At 41.6% G+C, this 21270-nt stretch overlaps 1 protein-coding gene and 1 pseudogene across 1 annotated transcript; one reads left to right on the plus strand and one right to left on the minus strand.

Annotated features, from left to right (window-relative positions):
• Positions 1-473: 473 nt before the first annotated feature.
• Positions 474-12897, plus strand: LOC139564534 (uncharacterized; annotated as a pseudogene).
• Positions 12898-19845: 6948 nt separating this feature from the next.
• bsx (brain-specific homeobox) lies at positions 19846-21270 on the minus strand. The gene is made up of 3 exons (XM_071326950.1): positions 20859-21270; positions 20194-20384; positions 19846-20095 (listed from the first exon to the last, which is right to left on the minus strand). Exons 1-3 carry the CDS (start codon positions 21109-21111, stop codon positions 19853-19855), a joined length of 687 nt encoding a protein of 228 aa, XP_071183051.1. The 5' UTR covers positions 21112-21270; the 3' UTR covers positions 19846-19852.

Genomic DNA, 21270 nt, shown 5'->3' on the forward strand with positions numbered 1-21270 from the left:
TCCAGCAGTGGCCCCCTTTGATAAAGACAGAAGTAGCAGCAGCAATCTTCAGCTATTGCACTCAGCCCGCCGAGTCCCTCGCCTGTCTCTCAGGCCCTCACTTCAAAGCCATGGGACATAATGTACAATCTCTTAATAGCTTTAGACCAAAGCCTCCCGGGGGCTCTCTGCCACTATATACCCTACCTCAGTGTAAACACCTAATCAAGATTGCCTGGGCCTGGCCACAATAGCAAGCAAATAGCAATCCAAGATCCGCAGCCCTTTGAAGTCTTCATTGCAAAAGCTGATATTTCCTGGGCGGCTCGAGGTAAAATGGCATGCCGCGATTGCCTGGACTTTGTTGTGGCCCATCTCGCCGAGAGGAGGACAATTACGACCCCAATTTAGCAGAATAGATATTACACAGCTTACGATGCTCAAAATGCAATTTGGCTTAGATCATTTGGCTCCAATTGATTGGGACTTTTATAATGGGTGACAAAAGGCAGTGGCAGGGGGCACGGGCAGAGGTTGTGGCCTGTTTTGCCATGGGAGAGCTGGGGAGAGAGGTGGGTGGGTGGGTGGGTGGATGGTGTATGTGGTGGAATCATTGACACCTGTTACTGATCTATACACAAAACAGCTGCTGCTCCAACAGTGTCACACCTGGACACTGTTAGGATCACCTTGAGTTTGATGTGCTAAATGACCAACAGCTAACTTAGTTACAAAACCAATCTTTAAATATCAGCATTTAAAGAGACCTGTTTTTCAAATATTTGCCATTGAAATGGAAATGATACATACAATATAGGCCTAGTTTCCCCTGGTTTGACATTGAGAAGTTAGGCTACTACTCATAAAATGTATTTCTACTGATTTTTTTGGTCCACCTAGATTAGCTGGCAGCCATTTTAGCACCGGTTTCTGTTAGAGGATAGGCCATAACGTCACATGTATCCTGCACCAAATCCCACCATGATAGTAATACAAAAATGTTCCTCTTCAGACCAAAATAGAATATCATTCAGTTACTTCTTTCATTTGCTTTTTATTGCAACACCGGTTCTGCTTTTTTCGCCGCTTAGCTATCATCTGTGTGCCTTCTTGCCCAGATAGGGAGGACACTGCATCGTGTTATCAGCCCAGCTCCCCGCATACCTGGCCTTTCAGCAGATAGACAGAACAGTTTGACGCCACACTTATTGATGGATATATTACAACTCCATCCACTCACTCTCTCTGACCTTCGCCTATTCACTCTCCCAGAATTAGTGGCATTCAACAAGGAACTCCTCAGTCTGTCAATACCATCGATCCTCTCAGATTGTCCTTGGGATGCCAAGGGAGGCCTCCAAGTTAACTAAATGATTTTCATTACGGCATTAGCTGAAGACATTCTCTCTCAAAAACGGTGCATTATAGGACAACATGAAGGAGAATGGATATAATGTGAGGGTTTGTGGAAGCTTAGGCCGAAACGTGAGGGAATTGATTGTTGTGCAGGCTACTAAAATATATATATATATACTGTATATACATATATATATATAGGTTAGGCCTATGCTACAGATTTGACAGAGTAGAGTGGGTTTGGTGGCTAGCGAAGCATCAATACTATGTTTTTGCCCAGTATTCTTGTAATACTGAGTAACACATTTTAAGCATGCAGTTTAGTGCCTTAAAATGCATTCTCTCAAAATAGTATTTTTCTTTGGAGTGTTTTTGTCATTATTTGGGGAAAATAAGGGATACATTGGGCGGTTTTGAGTATTGTGCACCTGACTGGACTGTCATTGATTGACTCGCAGTTTATCGTGCCTTGAAATGTTTACCTCCAATATGCTTTGCTCTTACGCAAACCATGTATTCATACAGTGTTACACAGCACAGACAAAAATGTTCCCACCTAGATACCTGATGTCTTTCAATCTGTCCCATGAGGGGCTCTTTAATTTTGAATGACACTTTTTGCCCCACTCTCCTTAATCTTTTCTCCATTTCTATCCGAAGATTTTGAATACTACTGAGGAGATTACCATTGGTGGGAGCCAGGAGAAGGAAAGCCAAGAGGACAATTCAGACCCAGAGCTGAGGTGGCTCCAAAAATCCCAGCAACTCAAGGTGGGACCCTCTCCACTCCTTTTCACATTATGATCCCATTGATTTTCTCTCCTGTGTGTGTTTTTGGTGGGGGTTGCTTACGAAAACACCCCCATTGCCTTATAACGCATAACTTCCAGCGCAGGGCTTTCTGCTCAAGATGAAAATGTCTGCACAGTGGGTGCACTACTGTCACCTGGGATTTTCATTTTACCCCCACGACAGACCCAATCTTCGTCTGATGGAGTTGTCGAGGCACAATAGGGCCTTCGCCTGAAAACACTCCTGAAACGGAGCCTCTACAGGCGGGAAAAAGCGAGGGGAATGGAGAAGCATCATTATTTTGAGCACTTGAGCGGTCACCCTAATGCCGCCTTGGCAGAGGAGAGGAGTGTAAATATTTTCCCATTAGAATGAGGGAAAGCTGGTGTTTGCTAAATCAGAGGCATTAGATGCTGAGGCACACAGCCTCGGAGCCCGGCAGAATAATTTGTGAGGGCCATGCTCAGAGGAGCTCCGACATTACATGAAAGGCCCACTCTGTACATGGCCACGACAATAGCCACAAAGCATCAGTTACATAAGGAAAGAGTGGTATTTTTTCTGCATTTTGGGTGGAATCTTCCATCCATCGTCCCACTGATACGTTGAGTTAAGGAACAGATGATACCCCTCTTATGTTGTTCACAAATTGAAAATGTGATGGTTTAAAATAATAATTTTAAGTGTATTTTTTGTTTTTCTCAATCATGGGAAGTACATTATGAAGTTGTATTTTTCAAAATAATATTTTGAAGTACTTTTTGGTTTTTCTCTATCATGTGAAGTACATTGAGGTTGTATATCAATTAAAGAAAATGTCCAGTACATTGGCATCCTCCTGGTTCTTGAAATATTTGGTTATTATTACCATATTTTCCTTGGTCAGATAGGGTCCTTCTTAGATGCATTACAGACTGTAAGACTCATCGATCAAGCGTTATTTCCATTTCCTACATCATTGATATTGACCTAACCCTGAACTAGTATTTTGTTTTTTCATTATTGTCGTTGTTGAGCTGATCATATTGCTGTTAGCCTATTGGTTACTGTGATGTTATTCCACATGTGTGTTCTGTTTTTTACAACCCCTACTCACAGGTTACTCAGATCTCCAAAGACAATAAAGCTCAGTGGACAGTCAATCCCAAACTCAGGTGGGCAAAGCCAGACAGAGAGACTGCTACCTGAGCCCCCCCACTGACATCCCTAGACCCACAGCCAGGATCCAGGCTCACTCCCACTCCTACTCCCACCCCCACTCTTACCCTCACCACCAACCACAGCATTAACCCCGCCTCCAAGCACAGTGGCACAGACTTCCAATCTAGCATACTGGAGACCGGCCACACCAGTGCCAACGCATATCCTTAAGACAGCCCCCCACCGTCCACCTCAACATCAACCTCAACACCTCTCCCTTTCCTGCAACACAATCACCAGGACGTGGTTCTACATTTACATTTAAGTCATTTAGCAGACGCTCTTATCCAGAGCGACTTACAAATTGGTGCATTCACCTTATGATATCCAGTGGAACAGCCACTTTACAATAGTGCATCTAACTCTTTTAAGGGGGAGGGGGGGGTTAGAAGGATTACTTTATCCTATCCTAGGTATTCCTTAAAGAGGTGGGGTTTCAGGTGTCTCCGGAAGGTGGTGATTGACTCCGCTGACCTGGCGTCGTGAGGGAGTTTGTTCCACCATTGGGGTGCCAGAGCAGCGAACAGTTTTGACTGGGCTGAGCGGGAACTGTACTTCCTCAGAGGTAGGGAGGCGAGCAGGCCAGAGGTGGATGAACGCAGTGCCCTTGTTTGGGTGTAGGGCCTGATCAGAGCCTGAAGGTACGGAGGTGCCGTTCCCCTCACAGCTCCGTAGGCAAGCACCATGGTCTTGTAGCGGATGCGAGCTTCAACTGGAAGCCAGTGGAGAGAGCGGAGGAGCGGGGTGACGTGAGAGAACTTGGGAAGGTTGAACACCAGACGGGCTGCGGCGTTCTGGATGAGTTGTAGGGGTTTAATAGCACAGGCAGGGAGCCCAGCCAACAGCGAGTTGCAGTAGTCCAGACGGGAGATGACAAGTGCCTGGATTAGGACCTGCGCTGCTTCCTGTGTGAGGCAGGGTCGTACTCTGCGAATGTTGTAGAGCATGAACCTACAGGAACGGGTCACCGCCTTGATGTGAGTTGAGAACGACAGGGTGTTGTCCAGGATCACGCCAAGGTTCTGTTCTCACCATAACCTCACCCTGTATCGGTCCCGGGCCCCAATGGAAGCCCCAGTCTACAGATGGATACAGGCCTAATGCTAACGTACCGCTTAGGAACGCCATCCTCGTCAAACCTGACTCCCACCCAAGCACTCACTCCTTCCACCAAGACGGTTGGGTACAGCTCGCTTTGGTTCCACAGGCTGCTGTGTCTCCACCAAGCTCAGGTTGGGGCTCTCGCTGCAAGCAGGGCTTCCAAGGGATGCCCCTCTCTCCCAATGCAGCAGAGAACCACTGCACCTCTGGCACCAGGAGAACGCCCCATGGCACAGTGAAAACCGCATTGTCCTGCAGTATGATGATGAGGATGGTCACACGTCTACTTACACCTCTTAGACGCAATGCTCCTCCGGCTCCTACACAGTGCTGCCCTCTATAGGTAAAACAATGATGGGAGCTGGGCAGTGACAGAACCGCACAGAGATATACCTCCATGCAGAGAAGCAGCTCTGAGGGCTACCTGGCACAGATGAGGAGAGAGAAACAATTTAAATGAGAGAGTCACTTACAAGGTGTGTGTGTGTTAATTTGTAATTGCCACACTAACAAGCCAGGCTATTGTTACATTTCTCAATATGGTTACTGGGATAATTACAGTACATGACAGCCATTTGCCTAATCTCAAAGGGCATAATCAGTCACACAAGTCGCACAAACAATGTGCTTTGACGACAGATGATATCCTCACATTCTCCTTTACAAACGGAACAACTAAAGGAGGGGCCCTTTAGTGGCAACGAATGCAAAACAGCAGGTTAATTGTCTAATTCCTGTAAGATGCACTTAAACCTTTTACTGCAGTGGAATAAATCAGGGACACGTAAAGTGTTTCTTGGTAGTCTTAAACAAATCTACTTTGAAACAAAAGTATACACCTCACACACATGGTTATGGGCTTAAAAAAAGAAGACACCAGTACCATGTCAGATATAGAGTTGAAATGTGTTCAATTTGGAGTTTGCATCCCAATATTACACTTTATATACATCACAGAGAAGACTGAAATATAACAAAAATGTTTGACATAGAAAGACCGGATTTTCATCTGTAAAAAATAAATAATGTTTATATTTAGAAAATGTGCTACTAGCACTGAGATGAGGTAAGAAAACAATTTTGAGACGTGTTAGAGCAGGGGAGTCAAACTAATTTTGCCCCGGGGGGCGCATTCGGTCGTATTCGGTCTCACACAAGGGGGTGGGGGGTGCGCACTGAAAATGAGTTATATTTCTTTGCCGTCATAAAGATTGTCCTCTATCCTTTGTTTTAAAAATTCTTGATACTCCCTGACTGTCTAGCTTTAATTTAGGTGATTGTTAGCGAGCTGGACACATTCAATTTGGTTTTAGTCATTTTAAAGTATATTGAGTTTGTCCCCCCCCCCCCACAGTGGTTTTCTTTTTTTAAATCAAACCACCCGCTGTCTAGATTTAACCCCCTCACAGGCCGGATCCAGTTGTTAGAAAATAAGGTGAATAAAAGAGAGCAAGTGAGGCAAAGACGTCCATTTGCATGTAATGACGGCCTCTTTGTCGTTCACCAGCTTGAGCCCTGCAGGTGTGTTCCACTGATGCACAGACTGCAGACATCCACATACAGTAGTAGATATTCACTTTCGAAGACAAAACACTCAGATAATGTTATAACGTAACCTACTATTTTTTATTTAGTAGGTAGCTAATGTAAATAGATACTCTACTGATAATTGTTAAGGTACCAATTAGTTTGAGAAAATTTATTTTATCACATTATTACCATAATTTAAGCATAGATTGGAAACCCGGTGATAGTAGTAAGGGCCAGTGTATGAAAGGATATCGATAGGTAATTGATGCTCTTACGATGGTTACGGTTGCCAAGTTTTGATCTGACTAGCCTTTTTCCCTAACCCATCAGTGTATGTGTATTTAGAGGTCACTTTACACCACAATTGCCACTAGCCTCTCCCCCTGCCCCTTTTCTCTCCATGTATCCCCACTGTGCCATGTTCACCATCATCTGACAAGATTACAGGGTAGATTTGTAAAACACCCCAATGTGGAGGGTATCACAAAAGTGAAAGCGGATGAGGGTGGGGAGGGGGTTGAAAAGAAAGAAAGATAAAAACAAAACAAGAAGCCGTCCCACAGCGTCCATGACCAATGGCTAATTCCAAAGTGGCCTGAGCCCCTAAAAGGAGCCAGTCCGATCTGGAATGATTAGTCCCCTATTGTCTGGGGCAGCTTGTGGATTGCTTCTCGAGTGCACCTCAGACGTACATAGCGGATTAAGGCGCTTACCCTCTCTCTCTGCCTAAGAGAGAGCATCTCTCTGTCAACCTGTCCCTGGGACTCCACTCCCCAGGGTACAATACACACTCCCTCTTTATACTAAAAGACCCAAACATACAGGCACTTAGGAATGACCAGTGTAAAGGAAAAATGTAATATTTTTGTACTTAGGCAAGCATCTTTTCCGGAACCAAGTCTAATGTATGTGTGTGTTTCTCATCACCTGCCTGTTTAATAACTATTCTCTAGTAATATTTAGCATTTACGTGTGTGTGTGTGTGTGTGTGTGTGTGTGTGTGTGTGTGTGTGTGTGTGTGTGTGTGTGTGTGTGTGTGTGTGTGTGTGTGTGTGTGTGTGTGTGTGTGTGTGTGTGTGTGTGTGTGTGTGTGTGTGTGTGTGTGTGTGTGTGTGTGTGTGTGTGTGTGTGTGTGTGTACGTGTATTGTCTTAGGCCTTTTCCCTGAAGGACTACAAGCAGCTGTTTCAGGACGTGAATCTTGGCTGCCTTGGGCCTGATTACACCACCACAGAAATTTCAGTGTGCGTCTTCCCACCTTATAACCAGGTGGGCAGTGTAACAATATGGTCGTATGGCTTCCAGCAATCATGTACTCTATGCTTTACTTCATTCAGCAATCTTAAATTGAACATTTGAAGAAATTATTACTTTTAACACGTATAACTTGAAACACTTATTTAACTTTAACACTTAAAAAATAAGTGTTTGTTTTAATAAAACAACAATGAAGGTAGTTCTAAAACAGACAACAGCAATGACTAGATGGCCCATAAATCCATTTACCCAGTTCATTTTATTCGGCTGATGATCTTCAATAGTCTCTTTGTGCTTCCATTATCCCCCGCCCCTCTGTCCCTGTTTCTCATTAATGACTTGCCTCATTCTGAACAGATTAAATTGGATTTACAAAGCAAATGAGAGTAGCCCTGGAAGGTTGAGTGGTATTTGGGGTCTGATGTATCTTTTGTTAATCCCTGAGAGTAAAAAGTGAGCATGTATGGCCAATTTGCACTAGATTGAGGCTGCCTCTGTCTCTAGGGCCGGCCCTATTAGTGAATGATATGTGTAAATGTTGATAGGCCCGCTGAATGGTTTGTTGTATTTGGTTTTGTCGGGCGGTGTGGAGAGGCTCCGCCAAGGTATACACAAAGAGAATAGGGCCTTAAGGGAGAAATGGCTCAGTTAATTAAACCCACTCTTTTGTAATCTCCCCCTCTGCTCTCTCTCTCTGTTCTTTCACAACATGGCCCAGGACAAGAAAATGAGACGACAGAAGCTGTATTCAAATGTGATCCGTGAGCAGAACAAGAAGATAAGTAGGATTACCTTTCTGCCGGACGCCAAGAACCCATTGGGCAGTGGCAACAAGGACAACATGGTTCCCAGAAGGAAGGTAACAGAGAGAGAGACCGAGAGAGAATCAGACAGACAGACAGACACAGACAGACAGACAGACAGACAGACAGACAGACAGACAGACAGACAGACAGACAGACAGACAGACAGACAGACAGACAGACAGACAGACAGACAGACAGACAGAGAATCAGATAGACAGACAGACAGACAGACAGAGAATCAGATAGACAGACAGACAGACAGACAGACAGACAGACAGAGAATCAGATAGACAGACAGAGAATCAGATAGACAGAGAGAGAATTAGAGAGACAGAGAGACTCAGGGAGAGAGAGAGAGTGGGGGTGAGAGAGAAAATTACTTAGAGGTGAAGAGACAGAGACAAACAGAGAGAGAGAGAGAAAGAAAGAAAAAACAAACAGAAAGAGAGAGTACATTGCTTCATAACAAGTTCATCCATCTCATCCCGGTTTCCTCAGTCAATTTGTCCATCATCATCATCTGTCAGCTTGAGTGTATTGCAACTCCAGTCCCCACTTTTTGTTATTTACAGTACCAGTCAAAAGTTTGGACACACCTGCTCATTCAAGGGTTTTTCTTTATTTTTATTATTTTCTATATTATAGAATAATAGTGAAGACATCAAAACTATGAAATAACACATATGGAATTATGTAGTACCCAAAAAATGTTTAACTCTTAATGATCGGCCCCTTTTATTAAAATGTTCACCTAAAATGACGTACCCAAATCTAACTGCCTGTAGCTCAGGACCTGAAGCATGGATATACATATTCTTGGTACCATTTGAATCGGAAACACTTTGAAGTTTGTGGAAATGTGAAATGAATGTAGGAGAAAATAACACATTAGATATCGTGAAAGATAATACAAACAAATAAACATGCATTTTCAACAACAAAAATCATCTTTGAAATGCAAGAGAAAGTCCATACATTCAGATAGGATTTTAGGTGTAATTTAGATGTTGTCCACAAGATAGCAGCAGTGTGTGTGCAAAGTTTCATACTAATCCAGTGAAGAATTACAACACTACACCACATTTTATATCAAGTTTGCCAGGAGTTTGCCCAAATGTGAGAAATTGGTCAATTTATACATTTTCAAGTACAAAAAAATATAAAAAATGTAACTAGGCAAGTCAGTTAAGAACTAATTATTATTTACAATGACGGCCTACCCCGGCCAAACCCTAACCCGGATGACGCTGGGCCAATTGTGTACCGCCCTATGGGACTCCCAATCACGACTAGTTGTGATACAGCCTGGAATCATACCAGAGTCTGTAGTGACACCTCTAGCACTGAGATGCATTACCTTAGACCGCTGCGCCACTTGGGAGCCCAACTATAGAGAACATACAAAAATGCTATGGATATTAAAAAAAATACGTTTACACCTCCAGAAATGTCATACATGATGAATCATTAGCTTTCCTACAGAAAAGACACTAACCTCCACACATCTAGGTGGGGTGGCGGGTGGAGCCAGCAGTGGGGGTCAAACTGTAGAACCCAGTTCCAACATTTGAATATAAAAATATATTTTTTTCAAACAAAACTATGCTACATTTTATCTCTGGGACCTCAGGATGACAAATCAGAGCAAGATTACTGAATGTAAGTACATTATTTACCTTCAGAGGTAAATGTAGCAAACCAGCGTTTTGTTGTGCACTCAAACAATAGCATGTTTTTCTTTTTGTAATAGCTACTGTAAATTGGACACTGCAGTCAGATTAACAAGAATTTAAGCTTTTATTTTTTATTTTACTAGGCAAGTTAGTTAAGAACAAATTCTTATTTACAATGACAACCTACCCTAACCCGGACGACGCTGGGCCAATTGTGATTCCAGTTGTGGTACCCCCTGGAATTTAACCAGGGTCTGTAGTGACGCCTCTAGCACTGAGATGCATTGCCTTAGACCGCTGCGCCCCTCGGGAGCTTTCTGCCCATATAAGTTATGTCTTTGTCCTGGAATTGGCTGTTGTTTACAACGTTATTCTAGTTACATTATCGCAAATTGAGCAACAACCATCCCGGATTAGGGACACCGATCCCTTAGAGGTGAAACAAATCAAAATATATTTTATATTTGAGATTCTTCAAAGTAGCCACTCTTTGCCTTGATGAGAGCTTTGCACACTCTTGGCATTCTCTCAACCAGCTTCATGAGGAATGCTTTTTCAACAGTCTTGAAGGAGTTCCCACATATGCTGAGCACTTGTTAGCTGCTTTTTCTTCATTCTGCGGTCCAACTCATCCCAAACCATCTCAATTGGGTTGAGGTCGGATGATTGTGGAGGACAGGTCATCTGATGCAGCACCCCATCACTCTCCTTGGTCAAATAGCCCTTACACAGCCTGGACATGTTTTGGGGTCAGTGTCCTGTTGAAAAACAAATTGTAGTTCCACTAAGCGAAAACTAGATGGGATGGCGTATCGCTGCAGAATGCTGTGGTAGCTATGCTGGTTAAGTGTGCCTTGAAATCTAAATAAATCACTGACAGTGTCACCAGCAAAGCACCCGCACACCATAACACCTCCTCCTCCGTGCTTCAAGGTGGGAACCATTCATGCGGAGATCATCCGTTCACAAATAGTCTCACAAAGACACGGCAGTTGGAACCAAAAATCTCAAATTTGGACTCATCAGACCAAAGGATAGATTTCCACCAGTTTAATGCCAATTGTTTGTGTTTCTTGGCACAAGCAAGTAACTTCTTGGGGCAGCAGTTAGCCTAGTGATTAGAGCGTTGGGTCAGTAACCAAAAGGTTGCTGGATCAAATCCCAGAGATGACAAGATAAAAGTCTGAACAAGGCAGTTATTAACCCACTGTTCTCCGGTAGGCTGTCATTGTAAATAAGAATTTGTTCTTAACTGACTTGCCTAGTTAAATAAAAAATACATATTCTTATTGGTGTCCTTTAGTAGTGGTTTCTCTGCAGTAATTCGACCATGAAGGCCTGATTCATTCAGTCTCCTCTGAACAGTTGATGTTGTGATGTGTATGTTAGTTGAACTCTGTGAAGCATTTATTTGGGCTGCAATCTGAGGTGCGGTTAACTCTAACGAACTTTTCCTTTGCAGCAGAGGTAACTCTGGGTCTTCCTTTCCTGTGGCAGTCCTCATGAGAGCCAGTTTCATCATAGCGCTTGATGGTTTTTGCGACTGCACTTGAAGAACTTTCAAAGTTCTTGAAATGTTCCGTATTAACTGACCTTCATGTCTTAAGTAATGACGGACTGTCATTTCTCTTTGCTTATTTGAAGTGTTCTTGCCATAATATGGATTTAGTATTTTACCAAATAGTGCTATCTTCTGTATACCATCCGTACCTTGTCATAACACAACTGATTGGCTCAAACGCATTAAGAAGGAAATAAATTCCACAAATTAACAAGGCACACCTGTTAATTGGAATGCATTCCAGGGGACTACCTCATGAAGCTGGTTGAGAGAATGCCAAGAGTGTGCAAAGCTGTCAAGGCAACGGGTGGCTACTTTGAATAATCTCAAATATAAAATATATTTTGATTTGTTTAACATGATTCCATATGTGTTATTTCATAGTTTTGATGTCTTCACTATTATTCTACAATGTAAAAAAGTATTAAAAATAAACTAAAACCCTGGAATGAGTAGGTGTGTCCAAACTTTTGACTGGTACCTATAACAAATAAATCCCCATGCACTGAGATTGCGAGTCTGAGAACGATTACGGACACGTCAACATTCTGTCACAAAGTTGAATCGCAGAGTTCACTCAGCCATATGAAAGCCTAATTGTTTATCAGCTCTTGCAGGTGTACCTTTCCCTCCCCCTCCATCTCCAAACTATTCTTCTGTAACACTTTACTTAAAGCCTACGGTATAATGCTTTATTACTTGTTATAAGCATGAGCTTTTATGTCATCTTAAGTCTTTATAGCAAATGTTCAATTGACTCAATGTGGCTGTTATTTAGTCAAGAGGCATGATATAGTAAATTATAAGAGCATCATACAGTCTTACAATCAATTATAATGGTATTATACTGCATCGTCATTATACCTGTCAGTGATAAATAAAATGTTACCTTTATTTCCATTGTGTTTCAGGCCCTGGAGTATGCCAGGTGCATCCTGCGGCCCAAGGTGGTGCCCCTGCCTCAGCAGACCAAGACCAGAGAGCCAGAGTGGGCCCAGGAGGGCCCCAGGGGCCACACTCGCCTCCTGGAGGACTTCGACATATCCCAGCTGGCCACACTGGAGGCCCTGAGGAAACGGCGAGAGCAGGAGAAACAGACCTTGGCCCACTTCAAGGTGGTGCACACCATCTGACACTACACCGACCCAGTTACTTTACAACACACTGGAGTCACGCAACAACAGGTTTCCCCTTACAGCTGACACGGCCATTCAACTTTTGGGGAAAGGCAGTATATAGGAATAAGCAGGGAAATATTGCAGCAATCGTTCATTCATGCTTGTGTCAAAAACTGCAGTTTGCCGTGTTACAGAGTAGCCTGTCTGTATGTGGTTGTTGACATAAGCATTTATTGTATGAATGCATTTTTACGACTAATGAAGTCGTAGCTTGCTCATTTGTTCATATGATTTGATGTACTTAAACCATAGGTAAACATGGTACTTATACCATACTGTAATTTATACTGTAGGCAAACATGGTACTGTAATCCCAAACCAAGTGTTGTTGTTTTTTGTTGAAAGTTGATTAGGTATTATATTGATGTTTGAATAATATGCAAATGTTTGTACATATTTCAGATAAATAATCCTCTGGCTATTGATAATGATTCCACAATTCCTTGAATATCTCTCTGCTAATATTCCTTACAATTGCTCATGAGTCATGACTTGAGTGCACATGACCTGAAAATGTTTAATACAGCTGCTCAAGTCAATTCAGGCATAACACATATGGTTTGTTGTTGTACAATATTACACATACAGTGTTAATAGTACAATACTATATACAATCTGAGAGAACATGTACACCTTCTAAAGCTTTGTGTAGGTTGTTTGATGACAAGGAATCGGCAACTGAGTACAAAGACCATGGCTAGTCCATTGGTAGAGATCTAATGGTCAAATTGTTGTCATAATGACAAAGGACACTTATGGAAACACTAAAAACATAGTGCGCTCCGCCTTTTCACTCGACATTGAAACATCCTTTGTAAATTCAACAATACATCATTAAATCGGAAAGCTTTTGGTACTGCGGGCTATATTGTCTCAGTTTTGGGGGGTACTAGTCGGTAATTCACACGTTGGCATTTTATCCACATTTCCAATTTGCCCCCTTTCACCCTCTCACGCACCTGGTTGCTGCTGTTAATCTGAAATAATCTGCTCTTTTTGTTCCGTGCCTGATTATTTTCTGCCTGTATCCCCCGTCTCTACTTCCAGATACAAATGAGTCAAACAAAGATGACCCTTTGAAGCCCACCTGATTAGGGCTCCGTAAACTAGTGATAATTTTCCCACCAATAAAACAAATCTCAAGCACCCCCCATTTCTTTAATAGAACCGTCAGATCATTATAAAAGAGCTATTTACTCCTATGTAATATTTTAATTTGATTATAGTCTCTATTTAACCCATCATGGCGTCTTTGATGCACTGTGTTTTTAGTGTTTAAGCCTCAGATGCGTGGGGGTAATAATAAATACCGGACCTTTTGAATTAATGAGAAACACTGCCTATCCAGACCAACTCTCTTTGCATCTTTCCCCCCCCACCCCTCTTTTGCCATAGAAATCCAGTTAATTGAAGGAGTCTCTCACCACCACACATGAAGGGGGCTAAATTAGCATCCCTTTCTGCCGATTGGAATAGCCGGGGCAGACGCGCACACTTTGATGTGAGGACAGCGCCTAAGTAGGCGGCAGACCCCTGAAAATGAGCTGATGGCCCCACTATTAGGCCCAAATGCAGATGCATCCATGTGTTGCAAAACGCTTAATCTTTTAATTGATCACCTTCCGCACAGCCTATTCTCTTCAACGCTTTTTATTTTCTCAGTAAATCTGCATCACGTTTTGAAAACGACATGATTTGCTTTTCAAAGGGCGGGAGAGTGCTGCATATCCTGTTTGGATGAGCCTGTTAATGTAAACCTTCTAAATTGATGGGGAGCTGCCTCCTGGTGCACATTTAAATGACTGAATAAATTAAATAATAGCTGGTATTGATGATTTTGGCCTGTGTGCGTGCGTACGTGTGTGTGTGGGTATGGTGTGTATGCATGTGTGTGTGAGTACACATGTGCATGCTTTTAAAGGCTAAGGCCCAGAAGGCTAAGGCCGGCTCTGTCTGCAAGTGTGGGTATAGATGTGGGTACACAGACCCGCTAGACACTGCGGCCCCTCATGATGAGTTCAGATTTTTTGTGGCCATCAAAGTTGCCCATGCCTGCTATAGATGATCACAGTTCACTAATTGAGCTATGAACGATGACCATTGAAGTTCCATTACGTTCTGATCAAACCAATGTGTTCCCAGTGGTACCCTGAGTAGTGCTCTGGCCAGGTTCTCCATGATTAGGTTTTTGGTCTCAGGGATGACCTCTATGGATTGGAATCCACCCACTCACTCTTGTTACACTACTACTTTTGGTATGCCAGGTCATCTAGAGGTTAGAGAGGCGGTCCAGCAACCGGAGGGTCGCCAGTTCGAATCCCAAGTCTGATAGGAAAATCTTGTGGCAAGTGGCATGCCATCTCCTGCCATTGCACCCTTGAGCAAAGCACTTAACCCATAATCTGCTCCAGGGGCAGACCCTGGCATGCAACTCCTTGGTGTGTGTGCGTAGGTGTTTGTGCTTCTCTGGGGTTTGGGTTAAAAGTCAAATTGTCTGAAAATAAAATGGATAAGAAAGTATGTTTCTACTAGAGATGATACCTAAAGAAAAATGTAGCACTCATTGCCATAGCAGAAGAAATTGGCGTAGTTACTCAAATGGAAATCATTATATTTCAATGTTTACTCACCTGTAGGCCTAAAGGGTAGTGTTTGCATGCTATTGGTGAGTATTATCTAAGGTGAGTATCTTCTACGAATGTGTACAAACAACAAACCAATTCAATGGGCCAAAGGCCCTACTGATCCTTATCATATTCAGAGAAAATGAAAAATGGGCTTTACGAAGGAGTTACTTTCACCAAGACATGGACATTATTTTCAAGATTGTGATTTAAACTCCCAACAATTACTGTTGTGTTTTGATTAAAACATGCTACGTGTTATTGCTGTAACATCTCTGTGTATCATTCATTATACAATGAAGAGCTATCAAATCCCTTAGCCTAATTTGTCCCAATCCTTTTCTGTTAAAGGTCCAATGCAGCCATTTTTATCTCAATATCAAATCCTTTCTGGGTAACAGTTAAGTACCTTACTGCGATTGTTTTAAATTAAAATGGTCAAGGGGGTTCAAAAAGGAAGCAAGACAGAATATGATGCATTTGAACAACAGCATAAATACAATTAATTCACTTGTGCATGTCAAAAACAGAATGACCCCCTGCTGCACATGCTGCCACTGTTTGGAACAGATTGATTATAACATTTAGAATGAGCAGCCAGCTCACAAAGGAAAGAGTGCACCAGGGAGAACTCAACAAGCATGCAGAGCAGTTAGTGAAAACACATTATCTAACTGGGGATAGGTAGCTAATATAATGTCACAAAGCATGATGTGCTAGCCAGTTAACTTTCATTCTGAAATAGCTTAATATTTATGGGTTAGGCAGATATTAGTTTACATAGACTTGAAATTGGCATGGGAGCTAACATCAGCTAGCTGTAGCTTTCTAGCTGTTTATCAAAGTTAGATAACTGGTTAATTTGACACAAAAAATCTACCAAACTATTTCTCAATGTTTCTCAAAATGACTGTAGCTGGCTAATTAATTTGATCGTGCTTTGTGATACACCCTGTTTTATGCTGTTTTAGTCCACACAAAATGTCACCCTGCCACCTACAGCACAATATAACCTAATGAACACCACGGGGGAAACAATAAAATTGACCATCCACATTCATGCTTTTTTGTCCTACCAGATCCGCGATGAGAAGGTTCAAGCTACTGTATCCCTCTGTCCTTTGACTCTTGTTGGATGTAGATGACTGTTATGACAGGCTTCAATGACTGTTATAATCATTTATTTACAAGTTAATTACAACTGGCTTTTTGCTTTAGCGCCATCGGTACCTGATAGAGCAGATCTAGTCTCACGTGCAGAAGTAAGCCATCTGGCTCTAGAGACTCATTGGGAGGGAGACTAGAGCAGACCCAAAAGTTCTGACTGAGCGCACATGTGAATGACCAAGGACAGTCCATTTACTTTGACTGTTACATTTTATGCTATGAAATCCTGCAAAACAATCCAAGCAATGTTCGCACAGCCTATGTGCTCATGGAGCTGCTGTTGCTGGCAGATTCACTGAGGGGCAGAGTAGTTAGTAACATAACAGCTTGTTGTGAACAATATATTTTGCAAACAGAAAAATGTACACATTTACTGCACTCTTGAGCATTTAAAACATAAGCCATGAATTATATATAGAGAGTTTTAATAATACAAAAATATCAAATCGACCTAATGGGCCACACTAAGATTTAATTAATCAATGCATATTGTTTTCAAGTGTGGCAGTGGTGTGCAAGAGCTGACAAAATTCCAGGACTGTAGGCTACTGAATTACTTGCTATTATCCTGAAATCTTTCCTTACTTCCAGAAAATAATTATGTTTTACAACATTCCTTAAATGTTCATAAAATTCTCTGGACAAATCAGCTGACTTGGGTGTCAAATGTTGTTTGTTTGGAGCTGGTGGCCTCGATTCATATTCTCCCATGGAGAGGCAAAGACCAATGGTTGGTTTACTTGTAATTTCACCAACATTGTGCACAAATTATTTGAGTTAAATATCTGTCAAAATGTCTCCATTTAGCTTAGCATTCCAATTTTCAAAATGTCCCAAAATAGCTTACATTGAACGCAATGTTTTTGTGATAGACCCATATTTTCTTAAGCCGGCTGCTTGAGTCAGTGGGCGGATTCTATTATGCTGAGCCGCTGGGCATCGGTCTATGGCCCTTGACGTGAACGGGCAAAAGCGGTGAGGGAGGAGCACCTTTCCCAAATCGAAAAGAAATCTGCACAGCTTGATCATGTTGTCAACAAGACAGCATTGTGTATCGTCCAGAAACATACATCTCTTTTCCATAAAACGATTGTTTTCATTTTCTGACTAGTTTTCGCTGGGAAGACAGATAAAGCGTTTTTTTCAAAATCAATCACTTTCGCATGTGAAAACACAGAATCCTACTCATGAATCATTGTGCTTAATTACGTCACTTTTGTTTTGAGCCGATTTCCCCGTGGGCTTTGAAGGGGGCACTTTTTGTTCACGCCCGTTCCGAAACGAAAGCAATCAACTTCACCCGGTGCAAAACAGATTATTCGAATCCCCTCACTGCTCCTTTCAAGACATTTGGTGATCCAGTAGGCCTAGCAGTAACCAATAATAGCCTAACTCAAGTTTAATAAAAGTCATGACAATGTTTATGAATAGCTACCGCTCTACGTTACATGCAACAACTATGTGTTATTGTATGATGAAGTATTTATTTTATTCCACAGCGGTGTCCCAGCTACCAAGGCGTCTACCACAGCATGAGCAAATTTAACAGATAGCCTCCGATTAACATCTCCTCCACTGCTAAGTGACTCCTGTAGTAGTGGTTCTGGTCCATGGCCTCGTTCCCCAGAGCCTTCGTAGCGTTAAGATCTTACGATGTATCTTTAGTAGCCGAGCTGTTTAACAAAGCCTTTGTTAGTAACGTGATTCTTAATTAAAAACCTTCACACATCTATGAGTGATCCAGACTATTCGTTGAGCAGCCAAAGTGCATCGTTGGATGCTGTTTTGCCCTTCTGCATCATTTTATTCACAGAAGATCTCCACTAAACATTGAATCAAGATTCTTATATCTGTCTGACTGACCGCAATAACCCCAGAACAAAGTTGACTACAATTATAAAGCTCACAGTGTTTGCACTTGTTACGAACAAGTGAAAGATTAAACGATGCTTCAAATAAAAACCGACATGACTTCGTTAAACGATAAATAGGCTACATGTGCCTATTTCAATCATATTGAGTTATATTTTGCCAATAGGCTACTGTCTGTAATTTTGGCTTCAATACGGTTCATGATGTGTGACAAGATGTGCACAGTGATATGCCAATCTGTTAGTTAGTGCATTAGTATTGGGTAAGCATAATAAGCCGCCTCAATATTTGCAGAAATAGGTGGTAATATTTCTCTAGGAGCTGGTCCTTCGTCAGTAATGTGGAATAATTAGAATGTTAACGTAGATTTGAATGGAGAAAGCTGATCTGAGAGCAGCGCTACTTTTCTTTCGATCCTATCAATATCGACACATGGTCTAATGACGCATTTAGCGAACGGCTTCTCTACGTGCATGTTTGGGAAACACTGTTTGGCTCGTAAATAACGATGCATTGGGTAGCCTACGATCATCGCAATTCTTAATTTACACCGAAACTGGGAGACGAGGCCTTGGCTCTTCAAGCAGGTGGGGTTATTTTAGTAAAACGCTATTACAACTGACCTCTCAAGATACGGCCGGGGAATTTTCTGTAAGCCTAAAGTAGGCTATGTGAATGTCGAAAGGCCTATGCAAAATAATAGGCTACTTAAAAATATTATTATAACCATAATTCGTAGCTATTATTAATTAATTATCATTATTCGTAATATTATTAAAGTACAAAGAGGTCATAGAATCGGACTGCCAGGAAATAATCATTGGCTATAATTGCTTTTCAAAAGTAGGGTTAGGCATACTTCCCGAAATATAATTATGAGTTATGAGTAGGTATTCCAAGAAACTATTTCAATTAAATACAAATATATCTATTAAAATAGTTATAAATCTCTAGCGTCCTATAAGGATTGATTTATTGACTAATAACTAACTAATACTAAAGTATTAATGGCATTAAATTGAAACATTGGTCAGTTCATCCAAGTTTATAGGAAAATGCAACTGCAATCCCTTAGCCTAATAATAAACCGACAAATGTACATGATAAATGGTACAGGCTAAACAATTAGTTATGTTTATCATGCACGTTTTAATAGTAAAGCAATAACACTTCAAAAGGCATATGCTGCAACATATTCCGATTACCAGAACGAAAGTGCAAAAAGAAAGGGTAAAAATGTGACATGCTGAAATTAAGAGCTAAGTTGTTTTTGTTTATCAAAGTAGGAACATACAAATGTATTTTCTCACAGATTGTCTCCCAAAATAATCAACTGGTCCTGCATGGGTCAACGTAAGTCGTCTGCATAACTGGTGGCTTCAAACATTCACCAAAAACTATCTTAAGATGAAAATGACTGTTTTTTGTTTGATTCGAAGATGATGATAATAATAATGATAATAGTATCCTAATAATGAACATGGCTTCAGATTATATTTTGTAGGCCTATGTACAATTGTTTGACATGATGCATTTTACACAGCCACGGAAATTATAAATATAGACAGCCTAAAGGGAATGTGTAGTGAGTGACATATTACGCATAGACGCTTGAATAAATAATACTTTGCATTATTGTCATTGATTTGTTTAAAAAAGCAATATATCATTTCATATGTAGCCTAAAATACACGATTCAATATTGACATTTACACTGGGTTATGGCTATTTGTTTTTAAAACAACCTGCCACTTGCACTATAGTGAACGTTCTGGCGAGCAAATATCATCCTCGATATCAACATCGTCCTCATTTTCCTCTAACATGTATGAGTCTGGGTCGATTCCACTGTTTAGATCATCTGTGTTTTTTTCGTTGAGTTCACTCTCACTTGAGTTCTCCATGGATCTATCTAAGTCATTCGGATTTTTCTGGTCGTCTTGTGTTTTCCTCAGTTGCTTTTTATGCTTCATCCTTCTGTTTTGAAACCATGTTTTCACCTGTGTGACAAAGGTGGAATATTTCATAAACTTGCTTTGCAGCACAATTCGACCATCCCGAAAGGTATGATTAGTGTAATGTAGTTTAGGTTTCTTACCTGGGTTTCCGAGAGACTTAACGCTGTTGCCAACTCCACTCGTTCTGGTGTGGATAGGTACCGTTGTATCTCAAATCTCTTTTCCAGACCAGATAGTTGCGAATCCGAGAAGACCGTTCTCGCCTTCCTTCGTCTGCAATGCTTGCCCGGTAACTCCGGATGATGCTGAAATAACCCCGGCATTTGCATCCCTGTGAAATATATAAGGCATTCAACATTGAAATTTCAACACAACTTTTGCAATTATATTAACAGTTTATTTGTTTTAAGTTCAATTCAATGTACTCCATGCAATTTCTTCACATTGTAGAATATTACTTTAGGCCCCGTTATATTTAGCACACCATTATATAATGGAGTATGATTTTTTTTTCTGATTGAGTTGGATTTATTCGAAAACGTTTTGCACTAACTTTTACGCACGAAAAGGCCAATGTACCTGTTGCAAAACGCCCAAGACCACTCCATCGTTTTGTCAGGCTGTTAGGATTGGTAGACTACTAAAATGGAAATTATACATGCACCAACATTATGAAATAACATCGTTTTGGAATTAAATCATTATAGGCCTAATGAAATGTCGACGTTGGCTTAGCTGTTCTTGCACTCTGTAACTGCCTTCGCTTCATTGAATGCATGAACCAATCCAGTGCCTTCCTACTTACCAGACGTGAAGAAATACTGGTGATGGTCCGGCTTGTGTAGATGATGGTGCGGGTGAGGCGCTAGTATCGGAGTGGGCATCAGTGGGTATCCATATTCTAGGAGAGGCATCCGGGAAGCCAGAGAGCTTGAGAACGGCAAGTGGAATACCTCTCTCAGGGGCTTTGGTTTGTGTAATAAAATATCTTCGATGAAGAACGACGTTGACCTCTGGGCTGGCATCTGAGGCACCGGGGACGTGTAGTTCAGATTCATCTTATATCTCTGAAAACACCTTCACAATTGAGTCCGTGTGGTGTTGATTATATGTGCACCCTAACAAACCAAGGAAGGGAAGCACTAAACTTCTTGCCTCCGTCTCCTCAGTCTCAAACGCTAGAATGGTCGTCTGTGTGGCAGCCAGTGAGTGGTGCC

This window comes from Salvelinus alpinus, chromosome 1 (genome assembly GCF_045679555.1).
Source record: "Salvelinus alpinus chromosome 1, SLU_Salpinus.1, whole genome shotgun sequence".
NCBI classification, from domain to species: Eukaryota; Metazoa; Chordata; class Actinopteri; order Salmoniformes; family Salmonidae; genus Salvelinus; species Salvelinus alpinus.